We start from the raw sequence: 25,693 nt of genomic DNA, 5'->3' as shown, positions 1-25,693 counted from the left end.
AGGGCTGGGCCAGGTCGAAGCCAGGAACCAGGAGCTTCATCTGGATCGCTCATGTGGGTGCAGGGGCCCAAGCACTTGGGCCATTCTCTGCTGCCTTCCCAGGTGTATTAGCAGGGAGCTGGATCAGAAGTGGAGCAGCTGGACCTCAAACCAGCACCCGTATGTGATGCCAGGGTTGCAGGTGGCTACTTAACCTGCTGAGCCACGATGCCTGCCCTTGTTCTCATCTTTCCTCTCAATCATTATTTTTCTATTTCTATTTCATTGTTCCAAGAGAAAGGAAATTATATTTGTTACTTTAGCTTGCCTTGTAAGAGCACTGATGTTCTTAGTAATCTACAATATTACAGAGTGTCAGGAAGACATGTTCTCTTCTAAGGAAACGATCTAGAGTTATTAGAAGTATACTGCGAAATATTTACTGTAGCCCTCTAAATAACTGGTGTTGGCTGGGAATAAGAAATATGTGTGAACTGCTTGCTGAATGTAGCTTTTATCTGTGTAATTGCCAAAACTGAGTCACTTTTCTAAGTCATTGCTTTAGTTAGTTTCTCCTTTGTTACTTGTGGTAATTACGATGAAAAGCAATTTTCTAATAATTTCTTTTTAGACTATCTCTGTGTTATGCTTTATGGGCAAATGGTAGGTTTAGGGATGATTTTGACACATTTGACGACCACAGTGTAATTTGGCTCATGCCCCATCAGCTGAAGAAACTTTAGGGGGAGGGGAGCCTTACATTTTTAGCGAATGTTTGCTGTATTCTGTGGATCAGAGGAAAACTGTGTGGGCTGAGGAAGGTTGAATTTAGGAAAACCTTGCAGTTAATTGCAGGCACTCTTGCAGTTACCGACCCTCAGGGGGCAAAAAGGCATCCAAGGGAGGCAGAAGAATCTGGCTAATTTGCATCAAAGACCTGGAGAACTTTGAGATGAGAGCCAATGAATAAATCATGGCGAGGGCAGACAGGTTGAGCCTGCACATTTGACTGAACAATGTAGGAGGGACTTGATGAGTTTAGAAAATCTGAAGTTGGAGGCAGATGTTTCAGAATGGACCACAGGCTGCTTGGCGGTTTCACATCGTATCTTTTTGCAAAAAGACTAGCCGGCTTTCTGAATCCAGGGGTTCTGCATACAGTGTAGTAACCATCTATGTCATATTAGCTACTGTAGGTAATCTAGGGAGGATTTAAAGTATGCAGGTGGATGCGCATAGGTTCCATGCAAATAACATGCCATTTATGTATGGGACTTGAGTATCTGAGGGTTCTGGTATCTGGGGTTCCTGGGGCCAATTCCTCAGGGATTTTAAGGAGGGGTGATGATATATATATATACCTGGAGCTTACTGACTCCAAAGACTAATTTGGACACTTGCCTTATCTATAAATGGACCTACTAGAATTTGATTTATTTCCACTGTAGAACCCTTTGACAGTATGGTACGTATTTACGTGAATACAGCATATCATATCATTTCCCAGACCTGAATAATTCCACTGAGAAAAGCCTGATACAGTATGGCTCATTTGAAATGTGAATATTAAGCTTAGAAGGGGTTTCTGCTAGTTTGGAGTGACCCAGGCTGTGTAGAGAAGTGGTATTTCAGAGTACCGAGTGGTTGATTACTCCAAGGGGGTGGTGGCTTGCAGGTCGCAGGGGCCACATCTGGTTTGGTCTGTGTTATGAATACAGTTACTTAGAGAGGCGTCTTCTGTTACTACCAGAGACTGGAGATCTAGTCAGGCTCCCAGTTGCACCCAGACCCACGGAGTGGACATGGCTTAGCTATACAGTTGATTAGGGACAACACTGCAGCTGGAACCCAACATGTTGTCCCCACCAGGGTCTTTCAGATGGTGCCCTGGGATGCTTGGGGTTGCTGGGGAGGAGGCAGGGTGGATTAGTAGGGTGTTTATTACCGCGCTTTCTTTTATTGGTTTTCACAGATGACGAGGTTCTTTAGTTCTTCTCCATGTAATCCCAGGACCTTTTTTTTTTTTTTTTCTTTTTTTCTTTTTTCACTAGTTGGCCTCTGTTGTAGAGAGTCCATGTGGCCTGTGCAGTGGTAGAGCTGGACTTCACAAATGGACAGTCAGGGCTTCCAGGAATGCCCAAGCCAGCAGATACTAAAGTGTAGGCCTAGGATCAGCACAGCAGCAACTTTACTGCAGTCTATTGGTGGAAGCCAATCACAGACCTGCCCAGGTTCAAGGGGAAGGGATTACACAGGGCATGAAAGGAAGGAGGTGGGGGGGGGGGTGGGAGGTTGTTGGGGGACTTCCAGTGTAATCTCAGTGTTCATGGTGAGGCTTTGACTGTACCTTTCAGCTGTCGTAGAGAGGGGACCCTCAGCTCTACACATGTAAGCAGCTTGTCTCTTCTAAAAAATATTTTCATAAAAGAAGAAAGAAATTGGAAAAGATTTACAGAGCCCCACAGTGTCTGGAAGGGCTTATGTTGCCTCCTCTCTGGAGGCATTTGTGAAGAGTCTCAGCAGTGCGGCTCGGCAGTGCGAGGAGTCAGGAGGGCAGGTGCCCTCTCAATGCGTCCCCAGTCTTGCAGCGTTGAGTCTTAATGTTTTGGAAAACATTTTACTCACATTACCTGCAGGTTTTTTAAAAAAAATGTATTTATTTATTTATTTATTTGAAAGGCAGAGTTACAGAGAAGCAAAAGCAAAGGCAGAGAGAGAGAGAGAGAGAGAGAGAGAAAGAAGTCTTCCGTCCACTGGTTCACTCCCCCAGATGGCTGCAATGGCCAGAGCTGTGCCGATCTGAAGCCAGGAGCCAGGAGCTTCTTCTGGGTCTCCCATGCGGGTGCAGGGGCCCAAGGTCTTGGGCCATCTTCCACTGCTTTCCCAGGCCATAGCAGAGAGCTGGATCTGAAGTGCAGCAGCTGAGACTCGAACCAGCGCCCATGTAGGATGCCAGCACTGCATGTGATATCTTTACCCGCTATGCCACAGTGCCGGCCCCTACCTGCAGGTTTTTACTCAATTGAAGACTGTCTAAGGGAGCCAAATAAAGGTCAAAATGACAATATCAGCTCTTTTTTTTTTTTTAAGATTTATTTATTTATTTATTTGAAAGCCGGAGTTACACAGAGAGGAGAGGCAGAGAGGCAGAGAGAAGGAGAGGGAGGGAGGGAGAGAGAGAGAGAGAGAGAGAGAGGTCTTCCATCTGCTGGTTCACTCCCTAGTTGGCCTCAATGGCTGGAGCTATGCTGATCTGAAGCCAGGAGCTTCTTCCAGGTCTCCCACACAGGTGCAGGGGCCCAAGGACTTGGGCCATCTTCTACTGCTATCCCAGGCCTTAGCAGAGAGCTGGATCGGAAGAGGAGCAGCCGGGACATGAACCAGTGCCCATGTAGGATGCCGGCACTGCAGGTGGTGGCCTTACCTGTTACGCCACAGCGCCGGCCCCCAGCTCTGTTACTCTTAAACCAGATTAGAGAACATGGCAGTGTCATTTGTTTCCTCCTCAAGCCTAGACATTGGCTTTGGACCATGAGTTTACTGACCGACTCCTAGGCTAAGAAGCTGGAGCTGACTGAGCAGAGGTTTAGCAGGGCCTGTTACATGTAGGTGCTGAGTACCACACACAGGTAGTTCAAGCCTTCTCTGCCCCCTCCATGCTGGGGCACAGGCCACTCTGAGAGGCCCAGATGCAATGGGGTCCTCTTGCTCTTGAGGTTCCTACTGGTAGCTTGATCTATCTGATTATGGAGGTGTAAGGGGAGTGAAAAGAGAACTCAAAGTCTTCCCTCCAGAGCTTCTTTGCAGGCAAGGGTGGACACCTTCCATACCTGTCAGTGGAAACCTCAGGTGTGGAAGAGTGAACATTGCCCTCATAAAAACTCTTTATCATTATAGAATTTTGTAGCTGTTCTCTATTCTGCCAGACAGCAAGTTCTGCCAGATACTTTGAGTGAGTTACAGAATCTGTAACTCATTGCTCTGTTGATTGTGTTAAAGATTGTTCCAGAAGTCATATAATTAAGCGCTTTGTCTTTGGTGTTTGTGGTGGTAAATGCTATGTGTCAACTTGACTGGCCTGTGAGTTGGCTAGATATTTAGCCAAACATTGTTCTGGGTGTTTTTGGATGAGTTTATCATTCCGTATAAATTTGAGTGTTGCTTTTTTCTATTTCTGTGAAAAATGCCATTGGAATTTTGGTAGAGATTGCATTGAATCTGTAGAGCCCTTTGTGTGGTATAAGCATACTTTTAATTTTAATTTTTTAAAGTTTTATTGATTTATTTGAAAGGCAGAGTTAGAGAGAAGGGGAGAGAGAGAGAGAGAGAGAGAGAGAGAGAGAGAGAGAGAGAGAGGTCTTAAAGTCTTCCATCTGCTGGTTCTCTTCCCAAATGGCCTCAACAGGTAGGGACGGGCCAGGCTGAAGCCAGGAACCAAGAGCTTCTTCCAGGTCTTCCATGTGGGTAGCAGGAACCCAAGTACTTGGGCCATCTTTTACTGCTTTCCCAGGCACGTTAGCAGGGAGCTGGGTGGGAAGTAGAGCAGCCAGGCCTCAAACCAGTGCCCATATGGGATACCCACATTGCAGGCAATGGCTTTACCTGCTGTGCCACAGTGCCAGCCCCAGTATGGGCATTTTTGACAATATTAATTCTTATAGTCCATAAACAGGAGATATCTTCCCACTTAGTTGTGTAGGGGATGGTTTTTGATTTTTTGTCCAAGCAGTGGTTTCTTTCCTAATTAAGTTTTGCTTGACTTTGAATTATGGTTCCATTTACCAAGAAATAGTAAATAATACCAGAGTCATTTATGTTTGGATGTGGAATGCAAGTCTGAGCATTTGGCTAGAAATTTTGTGTCACTTTATTGGAACTCTCTTGCGTGGCATTCTCAACCACTGGGAATACGGCCAACCACCTGGAGAAATTAAGTCGCCTTGGCTATGTTGGAGCTCTTGCATGAGAATTTATGCCCCCCCCCCCCCCCCCTTTCAGAGGCGTCTCAGTTGTTTGAGCCTGTCTGACCTTAGGGCAGAATAATTCTAGAGGCATGGGGGCAAATTTACTTTGACCCACCCACATTTACCTCTTTATTTTTTCTAAACTTTTGAGTTCAGAGTGATTTCACATTTACAAAACAAAAATTGCATGATACAAAGAGTTAGCAAGTACCCCACATCCAGCTTCACCAACTAACGTCCATGTTGGTCTGATCTATTTGTCACAGTTTGTAAGCCACACCCAACTTCCCCTATGGGAACTAGAGGACTTCATGTTAAGTGAGGTAAGTCGGGCACAGAAAGACAAATACTGTATCATCTCCCTCATATGTGAACGCTTACAAGCACTCTCGTTTTTTGTTTTTTTTTTTTTTTGACAGGCAGAGTGGACAGTGAGAGAGACAGAGAGAAAGGTCTTCCTTTTGCCGTTGGTTCACCCTCCAGTGGCCGCTGCGGCTGGCGCGCTGCGGCCGGCGCACCGCGCCGATCCGATGGCAGGAGCCAGGTGCTATCCTGGTCTCCCATGGGGTGCAGGACCCAAGTACTTGGGCCATCCTCCACTGCACTCCCTGGCCACAGCAGAGAGCTGGCCTGGAAGAGGGGCAACCGGGACAGAATCCGGCGCCCCGACCGGGACTAGAACCCGGTGTGCCGGCGCCGCAAGGAGGAGGATTAGCCTAGTGAGCCGCGGCGCCGGCCAAGCACTCTCGTTTTTTAAAAAAGAACTAATCTTCCCCCAAAGCTCCCACCCCACTGAATAGCAAGGGGAGACAGGTTAGCGGGACTCTAAGCATCTCCTGCTCTTCTGGTTTAAATAGTCTTTGGACAACCCAGTCTTTCCGATTCAGATTCCAGTTCTTCTCATCCATTGCTTCTCTCCAAGATGGTGTGTGTTGTGGAAGCAAGGGACACATGCGTGGCCTCTGGAACCTCAGATCCCCAGATACAAGGCCTTGTTTCCCCTTCAGTTCCTTAGGTCTCTGCAAATGATCCCCAGTTTCCTGATCACCGAGTGCCTAGCTTATCTGTGGAGTTCAAGTTTGCAGCTGATGAACTTAGGTTCCATTCTCTTGGGTTGAACAGAACTTGTTGCCCCAACCCCGACCCAATCCACAGGCTCTGTAATTCTCCCTGTGTATGGTTGTGTGGATGACTGCATCTAGTCTAGGCTCCCAGTGTCCCTACAGCTCTCCCTGGTATTTCCTGACGCTGATCCTAGACTTGGACAACTCACCCTTGGCTCTGCTTACTCCACTGTGATAAGCATGTGCACATGTAACTTCAGCAGCCACAGGGAAATTTTTAGACCTCACGGGAACCATGGGAGGCTCAGAGGCTTAGAACACATGGCCCATTGGCTGCAGTGTTAGGTTACCCAGGGTGGCCTCTCCCACACTTGAGGATCCAACTGGGAGCTGGGCACAGTCTTCCCCCTTCTTCTCTCCTCTCTACTCCCTCTTCTTCCTCTCCTTTTTTTGTTCTTCTTCTTTTCTTTTTTTTTGAAAGGCAGAGAGGCAGAGGCAGAGAGAGAGAGAGAGACAGACAGACAGACAGACGTCTTCCATCCACTGGTTCATTCCCCTATTGGCCACAATGGCCGGAGCTGTGTATCTGAGGCCAGGAGCCAGGAGACTTCTTCCTGGTCTCCCCACATGGGTGCAGGGGCCCAAGGACTTGGGCCACCTTCTACTGCTTTCCTAGGCCACAGCAGAGAGCTGGATCAGAAGTGGAGCAGCTGGGATTCGGATTGGCACCCATATGGGATGCCAGCACTGCAAGTGGCGGCTTTACCCTATATGTCGCAGCACTGGCCCCCCTCTTCTTTTTCGAAAGTTTCATTTATTTGAGAGGCAGAGTTACTGAGAGAGGGACACACACACACACACACACAAACATGTAGATAGATAGATAGGTAGATAGGTAGATAGACAGATACATAGATAGATACATAGATAGATAGAGGGATTTTCCATCCACTGGTTCACTTCCCAGATGGCTGCACTGGCTTGGGTTGGGCCAGACCAAAGCTAGGAATCAGGAACTTTATCTGGGTTTCCCACTTAGGTATAGGTGTCCAAGCCCTTGGGTCATCTTCTGCTGCTTTCCCAAGCACATTCGCAGGGAACTGAATGGGAAGTGGAGCAGCCAGGATTGGAACCAGTGCTCATAAAGCATGCTGGTGGTACAGGCAGTGTCTTAACCTGTTGTACCATGATGCCAGCTCAGCCTCCTCTTCTATCATTGTGTGGAAGCAAGATTGTTGTAGAAATAGGTTAGCAGACTAACCTATTGGAGTCTAACTTATTTAAGAAATCAGGGATGAAAGTTTTCAAGAGACAAAACTTTGGAAAGGCAGATCGGAGAAACCAAGCTTTAGAGGGTGAGCAGTTACTTCTCACATCAGGTTCCCCGAGGGCATTCCCATATAATAATATATGTGACGACAATAATGCCCGTGTTGACTCATCCATTGAAAGTCTTAAATACTCAGTATTTTCAGGAGTTAAATCGTAGAAATGGTCTGATTTTAGTACTGAGTGAAGCAAGAAGGAGATGATGTAGTACAATGGTTAAAAACATGGATTTTGAAGTCACATCGACCCAGATTCAGATCCCAGCTCTACCTCGATGTAATGGGCTGTTGTACCTCCCCAGAGAATTGGTTTCCTCATGAGTAAAATGATGGCATCTCTGACACTTTATTCAGTAGAATAACACCAGTTCACAGATTGTTGCATCACCTCACTTCAGTTGGGATGGCTGTTATCACAAACAAAAAAGAGCAGATATTGTCGAGGTCATATAGAAAGGGTACCCCAATACACTGCTGGTGGGAGTGTAACTTGGTACAACCATTAAGGAAAACAGTATGGATGCTCCTTAGAACACTAAAAATAGATCTGCCATAGGACCCAGATAGCCCACTCCTGGGAATATAGCCAAAGAAAGTGAAATCAGCATATGAAAGAGATACATACACTCTGATGTTTATAGTAGTTCAATTCACAGTAGCGAAGGTATGGAGTCAGCTTAGCAGCCTACATGTCCATTAACTGATGACTGGTTAAAGAAAATATGATATATATATATATATGTGTGTGTGTGTGTGTGTGCACGATGGACTGTGACTCAACCATGGACATGGATGGAATCCTGACATTTGCAGCAAAATGGATGGAACTGGAGGTCATTATGCTAAAAGAAATAAGCCAGATCTAGAAAGACAAATATCACATGTTTTTTCTTATTTGTGGTGGTTAATATAGAGTATAAAAATCATATGGATGTCATATCATTTGATATAAAGCTATAAATATTGCTTCACTGAATTATACCAAGTACCTGGCAATAGATCCTTTTGTTTCCATGATGTGATCATTGTCACAAATCCCCTATTCCCCTACTTTGTGATATTTATATCCGTCTTCAAGAAAAATAGTATATATATGTGTGTATATAATGTCTACATATGAAACAAATGTGATAAAATGTTAAAAATTGTTAAATTTTAAAACTAAAGAAATAAACATGATGAATCTCCCCAAAAACCTTAATATAGGGTAAAGTACTTGATATTATACTTGAGTATAATACAGAGTATACAGAGTACCAATAAATAGCACCCATTCTCATTAATACCTGACATATCACTTCAGTGGAAGGTATTAATTCCTGATGGTAGATGTGGTATCGTGATATTTGTTTTTATTTATTTATTTTATTTTATTTTTTTGACAGGCAGAGTGGACAGTGAGAGAGAGAGACAGAGAGAAAGGTCTTCCTTTGCTGTTGGTTCACCCTCCAATGGCCACCACAGCCAGTGCGCTGTGGCCGGCGCACCGCACTGATCTGAAGGCAGGAACCAGGTGCTTCTCCTGGTCTCCCAGGGGTTGCAGGGCCCAAACACTTGGGCCATCCTCCACTGCACTCCTGGGCCATAGCAGAGAGCTGGCCCGGAAGAGGGGCAACCGGGACAGAATCCGGTGCCCCGACTGGGACTAGAACCTGGTGTGCTGGTGCTGCAAGGCGGAGGATTAGCCTATTGAGCCGCGGCGCCGGCCCGGTATCGTGATATTTGAACAGTAGCCTGAGTTTGCTATCAGATTGTTCTGTGGAAGGTGATTTACAGTTTAGGATTAGAAGAGAACGGACGCGCGAGGAATGGGGTGCTGAGGAGGAGGATTTATTTACTCTTGGTGGCCAATGGCTTTGCAGCTGGGACCAGGATTTCTTCTTCCATTTGTTCCAAGTCCTGGGATAAAGAGGGAATTCCTAGATCTTCTATCACATATTGGCAAGAAAATCTTGCTCCTTGGGAGCTGTAATCTCTTACTTGGATTAGCAGTGAGAGAAAACTATTTTGGAATTTCGCATCCTACGGTGAGAATTCTCTGAGTACACAGATGATTGGATTCCTCGTGCACTTCCTGTTTTTCTGCTTCCTTTCTAATGTTGAAGAAGAGATGAGCTTTTTTTTTTTTTTTTTTTTTCTAGACAGAGCTGTGAAATGTGTACCCCAGGAGTAGTGGGAATGTTTTAAGGAATGATGAATACGTGTAAAAGATGGTGAAGGGTGATGTTGTGGGTCAGCAGGTTAAGCTCCCACTTTGGATGCCTGCATCCCACGTCAGATTAGCTGGCTTGAGTCCCTCCTACTCTGCTTCAGATCCAGCCTCCTGCTAATGTACGCCCTAGGAGACAGCAGATGATGGCTCATGAACCTGAGTCTTTGCCACCCATGTGGGATGTAGCTCTGGCTTTGGCCTAGCCCAGCTCTGGCTGTTGCAGGCACTTGGAGAATGAACCAATGTTTAGAAGATCTCTCTCCCTCTCTCCCTCTCTCCCTCTCTCCCTCTCTCCCTCTCTCTCCCTCTCTCCCTCTCTCCCTCTCTCCCTCTGCCTTTCAAATAAGGAAATAAAATCAATCTTAAAAAAAAGGTAAGTTGTATTTTCTGTTCCTTTTTAAATAGAGCGAAGCATTCTCAGGTAGATGAGTGTTTTCAGTTATGTCTCCCCTCTTGTCCTTCTCCACAAGGCCTTGGCTCAGGGCAGCCTAGGACAGCTTGCCTTCCTCACAGTCTTGTGTCTTCAGTGGTGTGTACATGAGGTGGAACCTGCAAAATTAGGAAATGAACTCATCTGTGAGGGGTAGAGAACCCTGTCTGGCCAGACACAGTCACCTTGCCACATAGGTAGGAGGGGAAGCGTGAGTAAATCATAGACGCTGGCCTAGAACAAAATTAATCTTCCGATTCAATGAGGACACCATATGTCACCATTGGTTCATGCTACATAGGATACATATCTATGTTATGCTCTCAGAGAGGGGTAGGTAATTATGTATATAGTGATACTTTTTCTAATTTACACCAAAGAAGTATGCCTGACTGCCTGTTTTTTTGTTTTTAAGATTTGTTTATTTATTTGAAAGGCAGAGAGGCAGAGAGAGAGAGAGAGAGAGAGAGAGAGAGATAGGTTTTCCATCTGCTGGTTCACTCCCTGAAAGGCCAAAAAGCCAGGAGCTGGGAGCTTCTACCAGGTATACCACATGGGTGTGGGGTCCTAAGCACTTGGGCCGTTTTCCACTGCTTTCCCAGGCCATAGCAGAGAGCTGGATCAGAAGATGAGCAGCCCAGATTTGAACTGGTGCCCATACGGGATGCCGTCACTGCAGGCAGCAGCTTTACCCGCTGCACCACAGCGCCTGCCCCTGCTTGCTTGCTTGCTTTCTAAGGGGGAGGAGGATGGGTATTCTGTGGAGAGGAGGGAGCTGCATTAAAATAATGAATACATTTAAGTGCTGGATGATGCTTGCTTAATTTAGGTTCTTGGAAAGACAGGAGGGAGCATAAAAAGTAATGAAGACTTTCAATCTTTAAAAATATGGGAAATGTGGGACCAGTGCCGTGGCATAGCAGGTAAAGCCACCCCCTGTAGCACTGGCATCCCATATGGATGCCAGTTTGAGTGCCAGCTGCTCCACTTCCAATCTAGCTCCCTGCTAATGGCCTGGGGAGGCAGTGGAAGATGGCCCAAGTCCTTGGGCCCCTGCATCCATGTGGGAGACCTGGAAGAGGCTCCTAGCTCTTGGCTTCGGATAGGCCCAGCTCCAGCCATTGTGGCTATTTGGGGAGTGAACCAGCGGATGGGAGATCTCTCTCTCTCTCTCTGTCTCCCCTTCTCTCTCTCTCTCTGTAACTCTGTCTTTCAAATTAATTAATTAATTAATGAAAGCAATGTGCAAAGCAGTGAGGACATGCTGAGCCTGCCAAAGCAGCCTGGCCCACTTAGCCCCTGCTGCCCGAGTGTGTTGTAGGCTGGTGCTGCACGGCAGAGTTCCAGAACGCAGCTCTGCATCTGCTGAGCTGAGATCCGCGAGAAGGTTCTGTGCTGGGAGCACGTCGGTGAGCCTCTGCCAAGCACCAGTGTCCCCACAGTCGGTCCTGTCACGGTGCCTTCCAGGGGGAGGGATCTCTGTGGGTTGTGTGTCCCATGAGGCAGCGGGCAGCCCCTCCTTTGCCTCTCTGAGAAGGCAAGTGCAGTCACGGCCAAGAAGGCTGGTTCGTAGCTTTGTCCAAAGCCTCACAAGCGAAGGTGCTGGACATACTTTTGGGATTTGTTTTGCTTTCTGTTATCAGTACACTTTCCCTGGGATGGCACATTAGGACTTAAATAGGTCTTAATGGGAATCCACGGGATTTCTGTGGGATTCACTGGTTGTTGGTGAAGCTTCCATTGCTAACCTCTTCTTGGGGCACAGTGGCTTTAGTTAACACTTACATTCAAAATGTTCAGTTCTAGAGTATGCGTCCCAGGGTCACAGTGCTGCTCAAGAGACTGCATTTTGGAGGGAAGCAGAAATACCCGGATTGCTTGACATTGTTTATATCCTTATTGAACCTCAACAAATGTCTTGCCTCATGTGCCTTTTTTTTCCCAACAGATACTAATTTTGTTCTGGGGAATGCCCAGATAGTGGACTGGCCCATTGTGTACAGCAATGACGGATTTTGCAAGCTGTCTGGCTATCACAGGGCAGAAGTGATGCAAAAAAGCAGTACCTGCAGGTATTTAAGTTGGGTTTCTTCTCATGAACACTCTATCACGGGGTATATTGGGGAAAAGAATTGCCTGTATGTAATTCAGTGTTTATTCAGATTATTGGTAGCAATGTCATCTCTAGTTCATGTACTGTGCGGGAAAAATTGGGAAAGATGTAAAACATGGTCTCCAGAAATGACAAATCTGTGGTTAGGAAGCTAGGGAAAAACCCAGAAAAAAAATCTGGGAAGCTGTTTTATCTACAAAACATGACTTTAAAAGTTTATGACTTTTTAAGATTGAGTTAAATGTCCAAGTTAGTAGATCAAATAAAATCAAGGGAAAATGAAACTGTATAGGGCTACATTAATTTTTAAAAATTTTATGAATATTTTAGAAGAGTAACTGCAATGCGGGAGACAAGGGCATTATTCCTGGAGCTTTTTCTCCATCGAAATTCTTTCAGAAAAAGAGAACCAATATTTTGTTGTTTTTAATTCACACTGTTACGTCTCCCTCTCTTTGATCTCTTGGTAAATTGTGCTAACAGCGCGGCCTGTGTATTGGGCTGGATTATTAACCAAGCAGTGCCCTTGGGCCTTGGGGTTAGAAGCTCACCAGTCAAAATGATCAATTTCAGTTCACAATTGATCATACTGATAGGTCTAAGAGTCAAAGGGATCACTTAAACAAGACTAGTGTCTGCTAATACTAACTGATAGAATAAAAAAGGGAGCGAACGATCCAACATGGGAAGTGGGATACACAGCAGACTCATAGAATGTCTGATGTCCTAAACAGCACTCTGGCCTCAGAATCAGCCCTTAAGGCATTCGGATCTGGCTGAAGAGTCCATGAGAGTATTTTAGGCATGGAAAGCCAAGACACTCTGGCAAAAAAAAAAAAAAAAAAAAAAAAAAATCTCTGCGAGTGAGATCCCAGTAGAAAGAATGGGCCATCAAAGAAGAAGGTACCTTTCTCTGAAGGGAGGATTGAACCTCTACTTTGACTATGACCTTGTCTAAATAAGATCGAAGTCTGCAAACTCAAAAGGCTTCCATAGCCTTGGCAACTCATGACAAGAGCCTAGGAGGATTACTGATGCCATAAACAAGAGTGTCAAATTGTTAAGTCAACAACAGGAGTCACTGTGCACTTACTCCCCATGTAGGATCTCTGTCCTTAATGTGTTGTTCAATGTGAATTAATGCTATAACTAGTACTCAAATAGTATTTTACACTTTATATTCTGTGTGGGTGCAAACTGTTGAAATCTTTACTTAATATATACTAAATTGATCTTCTGTATATAAAGAGAATCAAAAATGAATCTTGATGTGAATGGAATGGGAGAGGGATTGTGAGATGGGAGGGTTGCGGGTGGGAGGGAAGTTATGGGGGGGAAAAAGCCATTGTAATCCATAAGCTGTACTTTGGAAATTTATATTTGCTAAATAAAAGTTAAAAAAAAGAAAATTAACTCTTAAGGAGAAAAAGGAGAAATCCTTGAGTTAGGGGGCTAGGTTAGTCTTGATCAGTTTTTCATTTTAAAGATGATTCAACCAGCTCAGTTTTCTGTTTTCCTGGCTTATTTGAGGTAAAGAGTATAATCCAAAGCAGAGAGTTCTGTGAGAAACACAGAGACAAGCACTAGTAATTACATCTCCTAGACGGCTGGGAAGGTGATAAGATAACAGTGGGACACAGAGTTCACAGTCAACAGTCAGGGCGCTTGTATGGAGTGCTGGAATTTGGAAGCCAAGGTCAAGTGCGACTTGGGGGTTCAGTTCTAGATCAGGAATTGCACCTGGTCACCTCTGTAGGCCTTTGTAGCTCTGAAATTATATGACAGTGTGATTCAAGTCTTTGGGAAACCGTATTCAGCATACTCAGTTTGAGAAGATGGGAGGGGTGTTGGTGTGGACCCCATGCCCCTGTTCCTGCACTATCCGGCTCGAGGAGTGACCCTTGCTGTCTGAAGGGCTGCAGTGGGCTGGGGAGGTGCTCGCTGGGCCAGTGAGCAGTCTTTGTCTGAGAGCTGGTCTGTGCAGCCACTCTGAGCGATGGCTTTTCTTCTCTCGCATTTTGTTAGTAGCCTGGCCATGGTTCATTCTACCTGGTGGAGGGTGTATCCTGTTACCAGGGGCACAAATGTTGGTCTTTAGACCGATTCATAGGTGGTGTCCCAGGAACCCAGACGGTCCCGGACGGTTTCCTGGCTCTGCTGAAGGCCACTGTTCAGAGGTGGGGCTTCTACTGTCTTGGATTGGCTCCCATTTTTTTAAAGCAGTGCTTATAGCTCCCTTTAGTCAACTTTTCTCCAAACTTGAACAGCAAGGAGGTGTATTCCTAAGAAGGTGTAGGGTTTTAAGATCTCAATTTTTTTTTTAACCTAAGCCTATTATTTTAGGCAAGAGTAGTAGGGGACAGGAAAGAGTAACCCAGACAGTAGCTGAATCTTGTTTCTTTCCTTAGTTATGTCTTAATGTTTACTTTTCTTATTGAGTAGGTACATTTTTGTGAAATTTTTTGGTTTACTTTTATTCGGATTTAGAAGAGGAAAACTTTGTGGTCCAAAATTACTTGGCCATCTTTATCAGAATGTCTCTTACAGCTGTATTTAGAAAGTGAGATCTGATCCAGTCTCCTTTGCTTAAAACCCTCCTGCTTCCCTCACTGCTTTTGAGAAAAGTTCTTATTGTTTCCCATGGTTTATAACGCCAGGTCTCTTCTGTGATCTGTCCTCTGCTGGCATCTCTAAATTATCTATTCCTGATTTCCCTCCTGTGTGCAGTCCAGTCTTGGTGAGCGGACCCACATTCAGGTCCTGGAATTAACCTGACTCCCACCCCTGTGCCTTTGCACATGCTTATCTTTTGCTTGGATGCTCTCATCCCTCTTTCTCAGCTACTCTCCCTCTGCTCTTTAGATCTCATTGTTCTTCCTTCTGAGAATGACCAGCCAGAGAGGGATCTGCGATCCCCTCCGTGGGCTGCCATGCTAACATTCATCATGCTGTCTTCTGATCCACTGTTTTCTAGCATAAATCTCTCATTAGACGTAATTCCTTTTGGTGGGGGGGCAATGATAGAGTCTTAGTCACCGTGGATTTAGGAAATCCTTTTAGACTCAGTGGGTAGTTTCACTTTGCATGCGTGTGTGCCATGATGCCTAGCATAGAGCTGGGTGTAGGACACATGTTTAACATGTGCTTGTAGAATAATTAGTCCCTGTGGACCTAACACTTGGCCTCTTTGGTTGATTTCAGTTTTATGTATGGGGAGCTGACTGACAAAGACACCATTGAAAAGGTGCGGCAAACCTTCGAGAACTATGAGATGAATTCCTTTGAAATCCTGATGTACAAGAAGAACAGTGAGTATCCGGACCATTCTGTACCATACCTATCTGTGTTGGGAATAGTCAAATATCTGCTCCGCCTCTGTTGATGTCTTGGTTTTGCTTCTCTCCCATCCACTAAATGGATGTACTGATGTCACTGTGTATGTTGGCCTCAGTGATGCGGATTCCTCAGTTACACTGTTGTTCTTAGGACCATCGGAGGAGGCTCTTGTCACTAACCACTTAGGAGTGTTTTTGCTGCCCAGAGTTACTGCTTCTCCTGTTGGTTGACTTAATGACAAGTTGCTGGCTGCAGGCACTGTGACATTAAGCCTTCTTAAAGTGGGGAGTGCAGAGGGGAGGGACAGAAGCTCTGTCCAGTTCATGTTTGTATTTCTCTTCCACAGCACCAGCGCACCGCCAGTCAGGGCCCAATTACGAGTTTCTGAATCAAATTTTGTCCTCCTGGTGCCCTCGGGAGGTAGTATTGACAGCACTGCATTGTTAATTTGTATGTGTTTTGGCACAATTACTTTCACAAAGTATGTTCATGAGGTTTTGAGGTCAGTAGTCATAACAAGGTTCAAGCTGGCTTTTCTCCTGGGAGGTTTCCTGTTGAACTGGAGATTAGCTGTAGTAGAGGTCCGGAAAGCAGGCCATCGGACCTTGCAAGGCTGCAGAGGTGTCCACTCGTGCTGGGTTTGTTTTAAAGACGCTTATGTTCTTGGTCAAGAATCCTGCTCTTTTGATGTAGGATGGGTGATTATTGGTTCCACAGAATATTTCCAGAGTGGCCCAGGGAGCGCATGGAGACAAGTGTTGACTTTGGTGGTGTTCAGGCGTGAGTGGTGTGTTTTACTCTGGACAGCAAAGCACACATGTTGATTTCATCTGGAAGGAGCTGGGACTTGTTTTTTGTTTGTTTGTTTTTTCAGACTAGAGTGTTGGAGCAGGCAGCTGAGAGGACGGCTGGCTTGGTCGCTCTTAGGGATGAGTGCTGGCCAGCAGCAAGTGTAAGGGTTGTGCCTGCAGCTTTCACACTGGAGCTGTTGCCTTGCTCCTGCTCAGTCCCTCAGCTGGGAGGTGGAGATCCTAGCCCACTGTTAGCTGTCGAAGGAATGAGATGAAGACTGAAGTGCTCCAGTTCTACTCTGGGGACGGAATTCCAAGCAACAGCTCTTACCCGGAGCGCAGTAGCATTGACCTTCTCCTAGGACAGACATGGCCTGAGCTAGTGGACTCAGTTAGTCTCTCACACTGGCAGCTGTGTGCCCTGAGCAGTCCGGCTTTCCTCTATGGAACACTTGTAGACTAGGTGTATCACATAAACATTGCCTTGTGTTTATATTTGGCTTCAGAATTTTTAAGCTTCATTAGGCTGTGTATGTAACTTGCCCACATTCAACTGTTGATATTTGACATAGGAGAGAGAGAGAGAGAGAGAGAGAAACTTGAATTGGTTTAGCGATTTCACCTGCTGTTCCCTTCAGAGAGCACCTACCCCAGTGTGAGTGTGAGACTGGGGAGTACAAAGTGCTGCCCCAGCTGTTCCTAGGCCCCAGAATCCTGCAAGGAGTCAGCCAGGCCACAGATGAGAGTGGCCCGCTCCGGGCAAGACGCAGCTGAACCAGAGACATGCCCGGGGAGGGACCTTGTCCGTGGTTCCCAAGGACAGGCTCTTCCCGGAGTGTGCCCCGCCCAGACAGAGCACAGGAAGTTGAGCCCAGCACTTCCGGTCAGGAACTCCTTCTCTGGCCTGAGGTAAAATAGGCCTGTGTCTTGCTTAGAACCGGACGTAGAAGAAGTGCTCTGGGAAATGCTTGTCAAGTGGAGGAACTCATGAGTGAGAGAAAGCGATGTGATTCGAATCAAAGGCTTCAGAGCTTGGGAGCGAGCCGAGGGCGGCTCTGCATGGCCTCGCGCCCCGGGAGAGGCGCCCTCCGTGACCGGCCCCGGGCTGAGCAGAGGGCGAGCCCGAGCCTCTCCTCACCTCTGCACAGGCAGAGTTTGCGTCCATGTTCAAGCCGCAGCGTTCTGTGAAAAGCAGCTTTTAGCCTTGTAGAGCACTGGAGTCCCTGAGGGAAAGTCTCGCTTGTGTTGGGATTTTAAAAGGTGAAAGGTCATCATCTAAAAGAATGTTTATTTCGTCCTCTGATTTGTACATGAGTGCATTTTTGTCATGGAGAATATATGAAGGAAATAGGAAACACAGACACAAAGAAATGTAGCGTGTGACTACAGTTTGTGGCGTGGCCAGTAGGCCACCCTTTGGGAAGTCTGCCTCAGTTTCCCAGTCAGAGAAGACAAGGAAAGGCAATTGACAGCAGTTCTGCTGAGCCAGCAAGGAGGAACTGCTGGCCAGGTCTTCCCGATTACCTACTACTGTAGGCTCAGCCCGGACCTGCCGGCTACAGAGATTGCGATGTAGGAAAGGGACTGTGCCCTTGAGGAGATCACACTGTCGTGGAGACAGATTTAGTAGGTAAAGCACTCATATCTTGCTCATTTCCCTAATGGATTTTTAAAAAATTTATTCAGTGGGTAGGAGCTGCTCATATAAGGGGTCTTCAAGAATTTCATGCAAAATGCATATTATAAAAAAACTATGCATGCATTTCAAAATGCTTTTGCACCAAAATAAACTTATCTTTTGATTCATTTTTCTATAAAGATTCTGAAGGCCCCTCATGTATAATGGATATTGATCCTAAAACATATCTACTGAGAAATAGTTCCCCTATTTAAAATTATTTTTGTTTTAGCTTTTTTTAATTGGAGATTTTTCCATATAGAAGTGAACAGGTTTTTTGTCATTATTTTTCTTGATGGTTCCAAGTTTTACATGATACTTAAGAAGCTCTTCTCCTTACCTAGATAATAAAAAGACTCTTCCATTATTCCTTCTTGTGATTTAATAGTTGTATTAAAATATGTTGTACATTAAATCATTTGGAAGTTACTTTTATATATTAGTGGAAGTAGCAACCTAACCTAATTTATTTTCCATATTGCCAATTCACTTGTTCCAGACTATTTATTAAGTAATCCAGCCCCTCCTTTCTGATTTGAAATGCCCTTTTAGTTATATACCAGATTCTCAGACATTGGGATTCCTTGGCCAGGAATCCTATTATAAGTTACAAAGATTTATGGGAGATTTGTTGAGGCAGTTGCTTGCTTGGGTTCCCTATATTTACAATGCAAATAATATATCATAGTAGCCCTTCTGCTCATAGGGTTGTTATAAGAAGTAAACCACTAGTATGTCAGGTTCTGCACCCATAGTAAGCATTCAATAGATGATATTTCCGTGGTGGTTTGTTTTGGGCCAGTGCCAGGGACTCTTAATTACTGTAGTAGGTAGCCCCTGTTATTTTTTTTCCAAAAAGTTTGAATATTTCTTGGCCTTGCCTACCCCTTTGTTTTTCTGTTTGAATTGAATTTTAGTTCAAAGCTCTGAGAAACATGTACAAAGGAACAGTTGAGATTCCGATTGAAATTGCAGTGGATTTATTTATTAAACAGGGAGGTCTGACATCTTGTAAAATTGAATCTTCTCATCGACAAACCGTGTTATGCTCTCCATTCTGTGGTTTACCTTCTATGCTCTCCAGCATACTTTGAGTAACACTGAGGCTTAGGATTGATTCTCCAGATTTTTCCTGATTTGGCCCTCATCCCTCAGAGCAGGTGGAGATGGCTATAGAGTTGTACCCGACACCTTGTGACAGATGCTCATGTCACACGAGCAGGTTTGTCAAGTGAGGCTGAACATTTCAGTCTTAGATGGAAGAATTTCAAAGGAAGGAAGAAAGACAAGTCAAAGTTTTGTATTAAACTCTGCATATCAGATATGTGTGTATATTTACTCGGTCTGAAGCAGGTCTATATTCTTCATTTTATAAATGAGGAAACAGATGCAGAGAGAAGTTCAATTGATGCAGCCATAGCTCACAATAAATGAAGAGATAGGGCTGGAGTCCAAGGCTCCTGATTCCAATCTAATGGCCAGTGGCCACTACTCCCTGATCATGTCTCATTCTTCCTGCACTTATCATTTGTCTCAATCACGTTGGCCCCAGACCAATCCGTCTGTGTCTTGGTCTAGTCTCTCAGGGCTACTCTTTGAACCTATCAGACTGGCTCAGCACCACGTAGCTTTTCCCAAGGGCCAATCACAGTGGCTTGGTTAATTCTGTTGCTGGTGAATATGGCCTGGACACCCAGAGGCCGCGTTCAGAGAGTGCCTGGGAGGACACCCGGGAAAGGAGGAAGATTGATGAGACCAAAAATTCTCTCATATACCTGAGGCTTTCTCTTTTGTTATCTGGCTGCCAAGGTTGAGGAATTCCAATGCCAGGTTAGGTTGTCAGGTTCATCACTGTGTGACTTAAGGAGAGACATAAGGGATGAGCATCAGAGTGGCCAGGAAGAGGCATCTGGTTTGGAGCTGCCCTCGCACTGGGCACTTGCAGCCAGGAATGAGCCCCTGTCCCAGCAGCAGCAGCCTCTGCCTCCAGTGGGCTTGTTAGGTGCATCATTCCTAGTGTGTTGTAGGTGGATCTCTCTTTACTAGGGGGTTTATCATCGACCCTTTGTCTTTTTCTCCGAAACAGGACATTGAATGCTTGCCCTTTACAGTTTTTCCACGGTAGACCCTTGGGTGAGAAGGTACAATTTTAACCTCCTCTTCCCGATTGTGTGTGTGTGTGTGTGTGTGTACACAAATGTTTGTGCAATTACTGCCTCTCTAGTATTTCCAGCAGCTGGTATACTGTAGCTGAACCTGAGCTTGGGAGAGACCCCTGGAGGCCACATGCCCCACCCTTTGCCCAAGTAGGAAAGACAATGTCTGAATGGAGCCAGAGGTTCTTGAATTTCCTTGAAGCTCCCAGAGGGGTAGATGGGAAGGTGATGGGTGGGGCTCTAGGTTGTAGATAGTTTACAGTCACTTAAAACAACTACTTCTAATATTGATATTTTACGTAATATCTCATTAGATAAAACTGCTTTGCTCTACAAGGGAAAAGGTTGAAATCACTGGTTTACACCATCTAGGATGGACTCTTGTTCTTTTCTGAAGAATTCAGTAAATGAAAATGCAAGTCCACTCTACTCTCCTAGATTGTTTGGGTAGTGGTCATTTGGGATGGAGAAATTCCTGAGTGACTATGAAGACGCAGGAAGTAGAGTTTATTTCTTTGAAACTCAGCAGGTGTTCCTGGAGCACCCACCTCACCAAGGTGGCCCAGCTCCACAATAGCACCCCCTACAGTTGAGCAGTGCGTTGACCTCATGTGATCCTGTGAGTTAAGACTAAATTCTGTTGGCATACAGATACTGGGTGGGAAGGCAGAGAAAGTAGATCAGGTCTCTTGTCATTGGGGTAGGTTATGATCTATTTATAGAAACAGTTTTCAGTTGTTAAGGTTTGGGGGAGGGGCAATACTTTCCTTCCCTGTCTGTGATCACAACCAGTTTAAGGGACATTTAGGGCTCAGGCCAATAGAGGTCACAATGTCACTTGTATGAGTCAAAAAGCTGATCCTGGAGAAGTGTATCTATTGGCAATAAGTTTCTAACAGTGGATCCTGGGACTAGGAAGATTTACCCCCTGCCACAGGTAGCATTGGAGGGCTCTCCCTCCAAGAGCCTTGCCCCACCCCTGCCTTTGTCTTCCTCCTTAGCATTTACAGAGCAGAGGAGGGGCCACATGTCTAGTACTTATCTCCCAAATCACCAACCGAAGGAAAAGACCCAGAGTGTGACACCGAAAGATGTCCCTCCACAGGGGAACACGAGATTGGGGAAAAGGTGGTTCTGTCTCTCAATGAATCCCCGTGATCAACTTGAGATGAACTCTAGGCAGCACACACTGACTTTAGGAAGATTTGGTAGAAGATGCCCACTTCAGTACTGAGAGGGAATGGTCAGAGTAGCATGGGTTCAAGCAGGGCACCTTTCTGGAGAGAGGTGATGGGCTTGGAGGAGAGAAGCACACAGGGGACCTGAGAGGCCAAGGTGAGTTTGAACTGTGGGAGAAGGGAGAAGGCCTCTCAATAAGACAGATGTCATGGGCTCAGAGACATAGGTCAGCATTGTCGACCTCAGTGGGCAAAAGTGGGATATGAAGAGGAGATGGCACGGTCCCAACGGGAACATGCCCCCAGGCCGCAGGCCAGCTGGTGCAGTGCAGGGTGGCCTGGCAGGCTGCAGCTGTGAGAGCATGACTCTGGGGTGTGCAGCAAGATGAGGCTCTTGTATGATGGGCTCCTCTCAGCTGATTCATTACCAGCTTGACCAATTGGGAGTGGTTTCTGGTTTACCATCTAAGAAAAATGACATAAAGTTTGCTTTACAACAAAAAGGAAAGGGGTTTTGGATTTGTTTGCTTTTTGTCTTAGGAGCTAGGCTACAACAGAGAGCTGGTGAGATGTGGGATGAATTGCTATGATGCTTTTTCTTTTGAGTTTTCCGTGGCTTAGTTGAAGGTGGCACAGATTCTGAGGCAGGAACTGAAAAGAATAGTCGCACAGACTTTCCAGAAAGGATAGTTAATCCAAAGGTCATTTTCTTCTTGATTTTGAAATGCTACAGTGATTTTTGTATGATTGATTTTTTTCTTTCAAAATATTTCTTTCTTAAAATGGTATTATAATCTGTCACTCCAAGAGTTCCCAGAAACTGGTAGTTGAAAATTATGCAAAGACAAATGGAAAGAAGATTAAAATTAATTATGGATGAATACATGGATAACCACGATTTAAGGGGAATAAATTTCCATTTGATCTAGTTGTTGTCTGTTTTTACATTTAGGATTATTCATACTTACCTATCAGTGTTGTAGCCAAATCTGTAAGCTAGTTATTGTCAAGCTAGACTGGCTCATCGTTGTGTTAATCAGAGATCTCAGTCTACCTGTGTTGTATGGTATAAAGTTTGACAAGATTACAAGCAGAGGCCCAAGTGACCTCTTTGGGGTCTATTTTCATCTCCAAGGTTCTATGAGTTGCCCACATTGTATTGCATAACAGGGGTTGTTAAATACTGAGCACAGGACCCAGTACATAGGAAACTAATACTTAGCAACATGGGGAAATGATTACTGTATTTTGATTTGAAAATGGTTTATAAAGTAGTATTATCCTAGTTATGTAAAATTCAACAAATAGTTATTAGTGCTTCTTATATTCTACGTGCTCTTCTAGGAACTGGGATGCAAGAACTAGATAGCGAAGACACAGCACTGGGTGGTGTCTCATTTCATTTTGTATCACAGAACAGATTGGTGCTTTTTCTGTGGCGTCCCCTGTGGATGGAGAATGTTTCTTTATTTTCTGTAATTACTTCCTTGGAAGCCAGAGCTATACAGATACTTGGCCATGGATGCCAGAGTGGGGCCCTCTTTGAGAAGGCAGTCAGAGAAGCCATGCCCACCTCCTCCTGTGGATGAAGGCAGTGCTTAGGAAGAGATGGCTTACGTCCAGCCTCAGCTCAAAATCGAGGATTGCAGCATATTCATTGTGCTTCCTAAGGTACCAGCGTGGTCACATCCCAGCTCCTTTCCCGAGGAGCCCTTGCCACGGGTATCATGGTTGTCATCTTTTCCTTCATGGGTGTCTTGTCATTTGCCATTGTGTTTGGCTCTTTTATGTTTCTATTGTAGGGAAAGGGACTTAGAAAGATTGCTTCTGGCCCATGCTTGACTGAGCCTCTGAGCCAAGTTGATAGATTCACAGACTGGATTCAGACACTCAGAGCCCTGTAGCAATCGATAGAGTTTGAAATTTGAGTTTGCATGATCTGCTGGCCTGGTATGGCAGTGCCCACTTTGGCCCTGTATTCTTTACTGTCCACTCTGTGGGCTAAGGTAAGTCTTTAGATCTCCCTGCCTAAGTTTCTTCGTAAATCAAATGGGATTTTCAACCTATTTCCTAATTGTTTCATAAGAGCTAAGAGATCTGCACTTACAAAATTATTTGAACAGAAGAAAATTCCTACTGAGTAGTCACTGTGAAAGTTTTTATTCCAGCAAGAAAAGAAATTAATGTTAGAATACCTTGGCGCCTGAAGGAATGAGACCATTTAAAAAATGAATTAATATTTGTACCTATTCATTCTCTAGTCTTTGCATCCGTAGCCCCTCAAATGAGAATGCAAATTACTGACCAACCTTTTGATATTCTTTTCAGGGACACCTGTGTGGTTCTTTGTGAAAATTGCTCCGATTCGAAACGAGCAGGATAAAGTGGTTTTATTTCTTTGCACTTTCAGTGACATAACAGCTTTCAAACAGCCGATTGAGGATGATTCATGCAAAGGTTTGTAATTCTGATTTGCACACACACACGTCTGTCTTTTTTGCCTCTCATGTGACTCTCGCTACAGAGAATTTGAGGTTGCCAAGGCAATCTCTGTGCAGAGATCCACATTAAAACTTTGATTTGTATTGGGTAAAGTACTATGTCATTCTGGAATGTCTTGGGGCAGGAGGAGGGGCGAACAACAATTAAAAAAAAAAATGCTTTGTTTAGGAAGGCACTTGAATCAATTTCATCCCTTTTTAAATGAATGCTTTCCAAAACGATTAGCCAGAGAAGGTAGTCGGCCGACTCTGGTATCATGAGGATCTTTCCAGGTTTTGCAATGATACATCTCAGCCCTGCAGAGGGGGTAATCCACGGCCATGTTCATCTGATTTACGGATTCAGACTTGATGACTTCTGGAATTTGTGTTTTTTTAATTTTTGACAGGCAGAGTGGACAGTGAGAGAGAGAGAGACAGAGAGAAAGGTCTTCCTTTGCCGTTGGTTTACCCTCCAATGGCTGCCGCGGCTGGCGCACTGCGCTGATCCGAAGGCAGGAGCCAGGTGCTTCTTCTGGTCTCCCATGGGGTGCAGGGCCCAAGCACTTGGGCCATCCTCCACTGCACTCCCTGGCCACAGCAGAGAGCTGGCCTGGAAGAGGGGCAACCGGGACAGAATCCGGTGCCCTGACCGGGACTAGAACCCGGTGTGCTGGCGCCACAAGGTGGAGGATTAGCCTAGTGAGCCACGGCGCCGGCCTCTGGAGTTTGTTAAAACAGACATTGGTACCTTTCTGCCTCTACGGTTGAGTTAAGTCTGGGGATGGTTAATTCATCTGAGACATGGCGTTAGTGAGGCCAAGGCCTTAGGTAACATTTCCATGAGGCTCACTGATCAGCTTTGTGACCACAGACTTGAGCACTTACCTTGACGCATCACATGCATGAGTTGTTTGAATAACATTGGGGACCTTGGAAAGGACATGCCTTAGGAATCTAAAACAACTGCAATCCATCAGGCTGTGCAGGGGATGGCCTGCTGTCCCCAGAGGTTTGGGATTAGGGGGTGGCTTAGCACTTCCTGTAGCTTGCATTCAGGAGAACCAGGAGGCCAGGAGCTGTTTCCTGTTGCAGTACCACCTGATTCCGTGGTCGGCTTTCCAGCTCTTCCTGAGAACTCTGCTCCGTGTGGTTTCCTGAGAGTCAGCAGAGAGGTGAAGCGGAGTCCAGGGGACAGTCAAACCGAGGCCTGTGATCCTTCATGGGAAAGCATTTTGCCTGTGAAGTGGGTGTCACTGGAGGAAATAGAAAGCACTGTGTGGAGGCCTTCCCAGGCTGTCTGTCCTCGGAGGGATTTCAAACCCTGGCTCATTTAGACATTCCCATTTATGGCGATCAGAGCACAGCGCTTCTGTGTGTCAGTGCACTGTGCTCTTCCAAATGTCCAGTAGCTCCATAAATCCATGTCAGCCTGCCTTTTGGTTTCAGGAGTGCAGCAGGTGCAGTGTCTTGCAGCAGTGGCTTAGTCTCCTGAAGTGTCCCTTTGCCTGCAGGTTTATGGTCGCCCAGTTTCTGGTTTCTGAGTTGAGGATTTCTCAGTGCAATGGTAGCACTTGATGACAGACACATCCATGATGAAGTGCCAGCTTGTCACCATCTAGAAGAGGTGTTTGCTTTTTAACCTAATAAACTCATCAATAGTAATTTAAAGGCAATCAAATGGTTTGAGGCTTATTTTTTCAAGTTTTCCCTGAAAAATATAAAATATGTGATTTGGTTGAGCTGTAGTGTTTGCTTTTTTTTTTTTTTTTTAGTGTTTTTATCATCGTTGGGACACTTTTGGGTGAGATGTAGGAATTGTTCCGTAGGAAAGGCATACCTTGCAGGGAATGCTCTGTGTTTGGATCTCATGAAACCTGAAATAGATGAGTCAGCATGAGGTCGTGAGACTCACTTAGGTTTATTTGCCAGGGGTAATAGATCGCTCTTCATTTTACCTGCCCACTGATGCCTTTCATGGCTG

At 45.3% G+C, this 25,693-nt stretch overlaps 1 protein-coding gene across 2 annotated transcripts in view; it reads left to right on the top strand.

Annotated features, from left to right (window-relative positions):
* KCNH1 (potassium voltage-gated channel subfamily H member 1) overlaps positions 1–25,693 on the top strand; it is a 377,968-nt gene that overhangs the window by 14,407 nt on the left and 337,868 nt on the right. For both annotated transcript variants that reach the window (XM_062211318.1, XM_062211317.1), the window contains exons 2-4: positions 11,926–12,049; positions 15,292–15,398; positions 23,558–23,686. In XM_062211318.1, the coding sequence (XP_062067302.1) occupies positions 11,926–12,049; positions 15,292–15,398; positions 23,558–23,686 (360 nt within the window). The remainder of the gene's footprint in view (positions 1–11,925; positions 12,050–15,291; positions 15,399–23,557; positions 23,687–25,693) is intronic.

This window comes from Lepus europaeus, chromosome 14, assembly GCF_033115175.1.
Source record: "Lepus europaeus isolate LE1 chromosome 14, mLepTim1.pri, whole genome shotgun sequence".
Taxonomy (NCBI): Eukaryota; Metazoa; Chordata; class Mammalia; order Lagomorpha; family Leporidae; genus Lepus; species Lepus europaeus.
The sequence above is the reverse complement of the archived record's forward strand: the minus strand, read 5'-3'. Positions and strand labels throughout refer to the sequence as shown.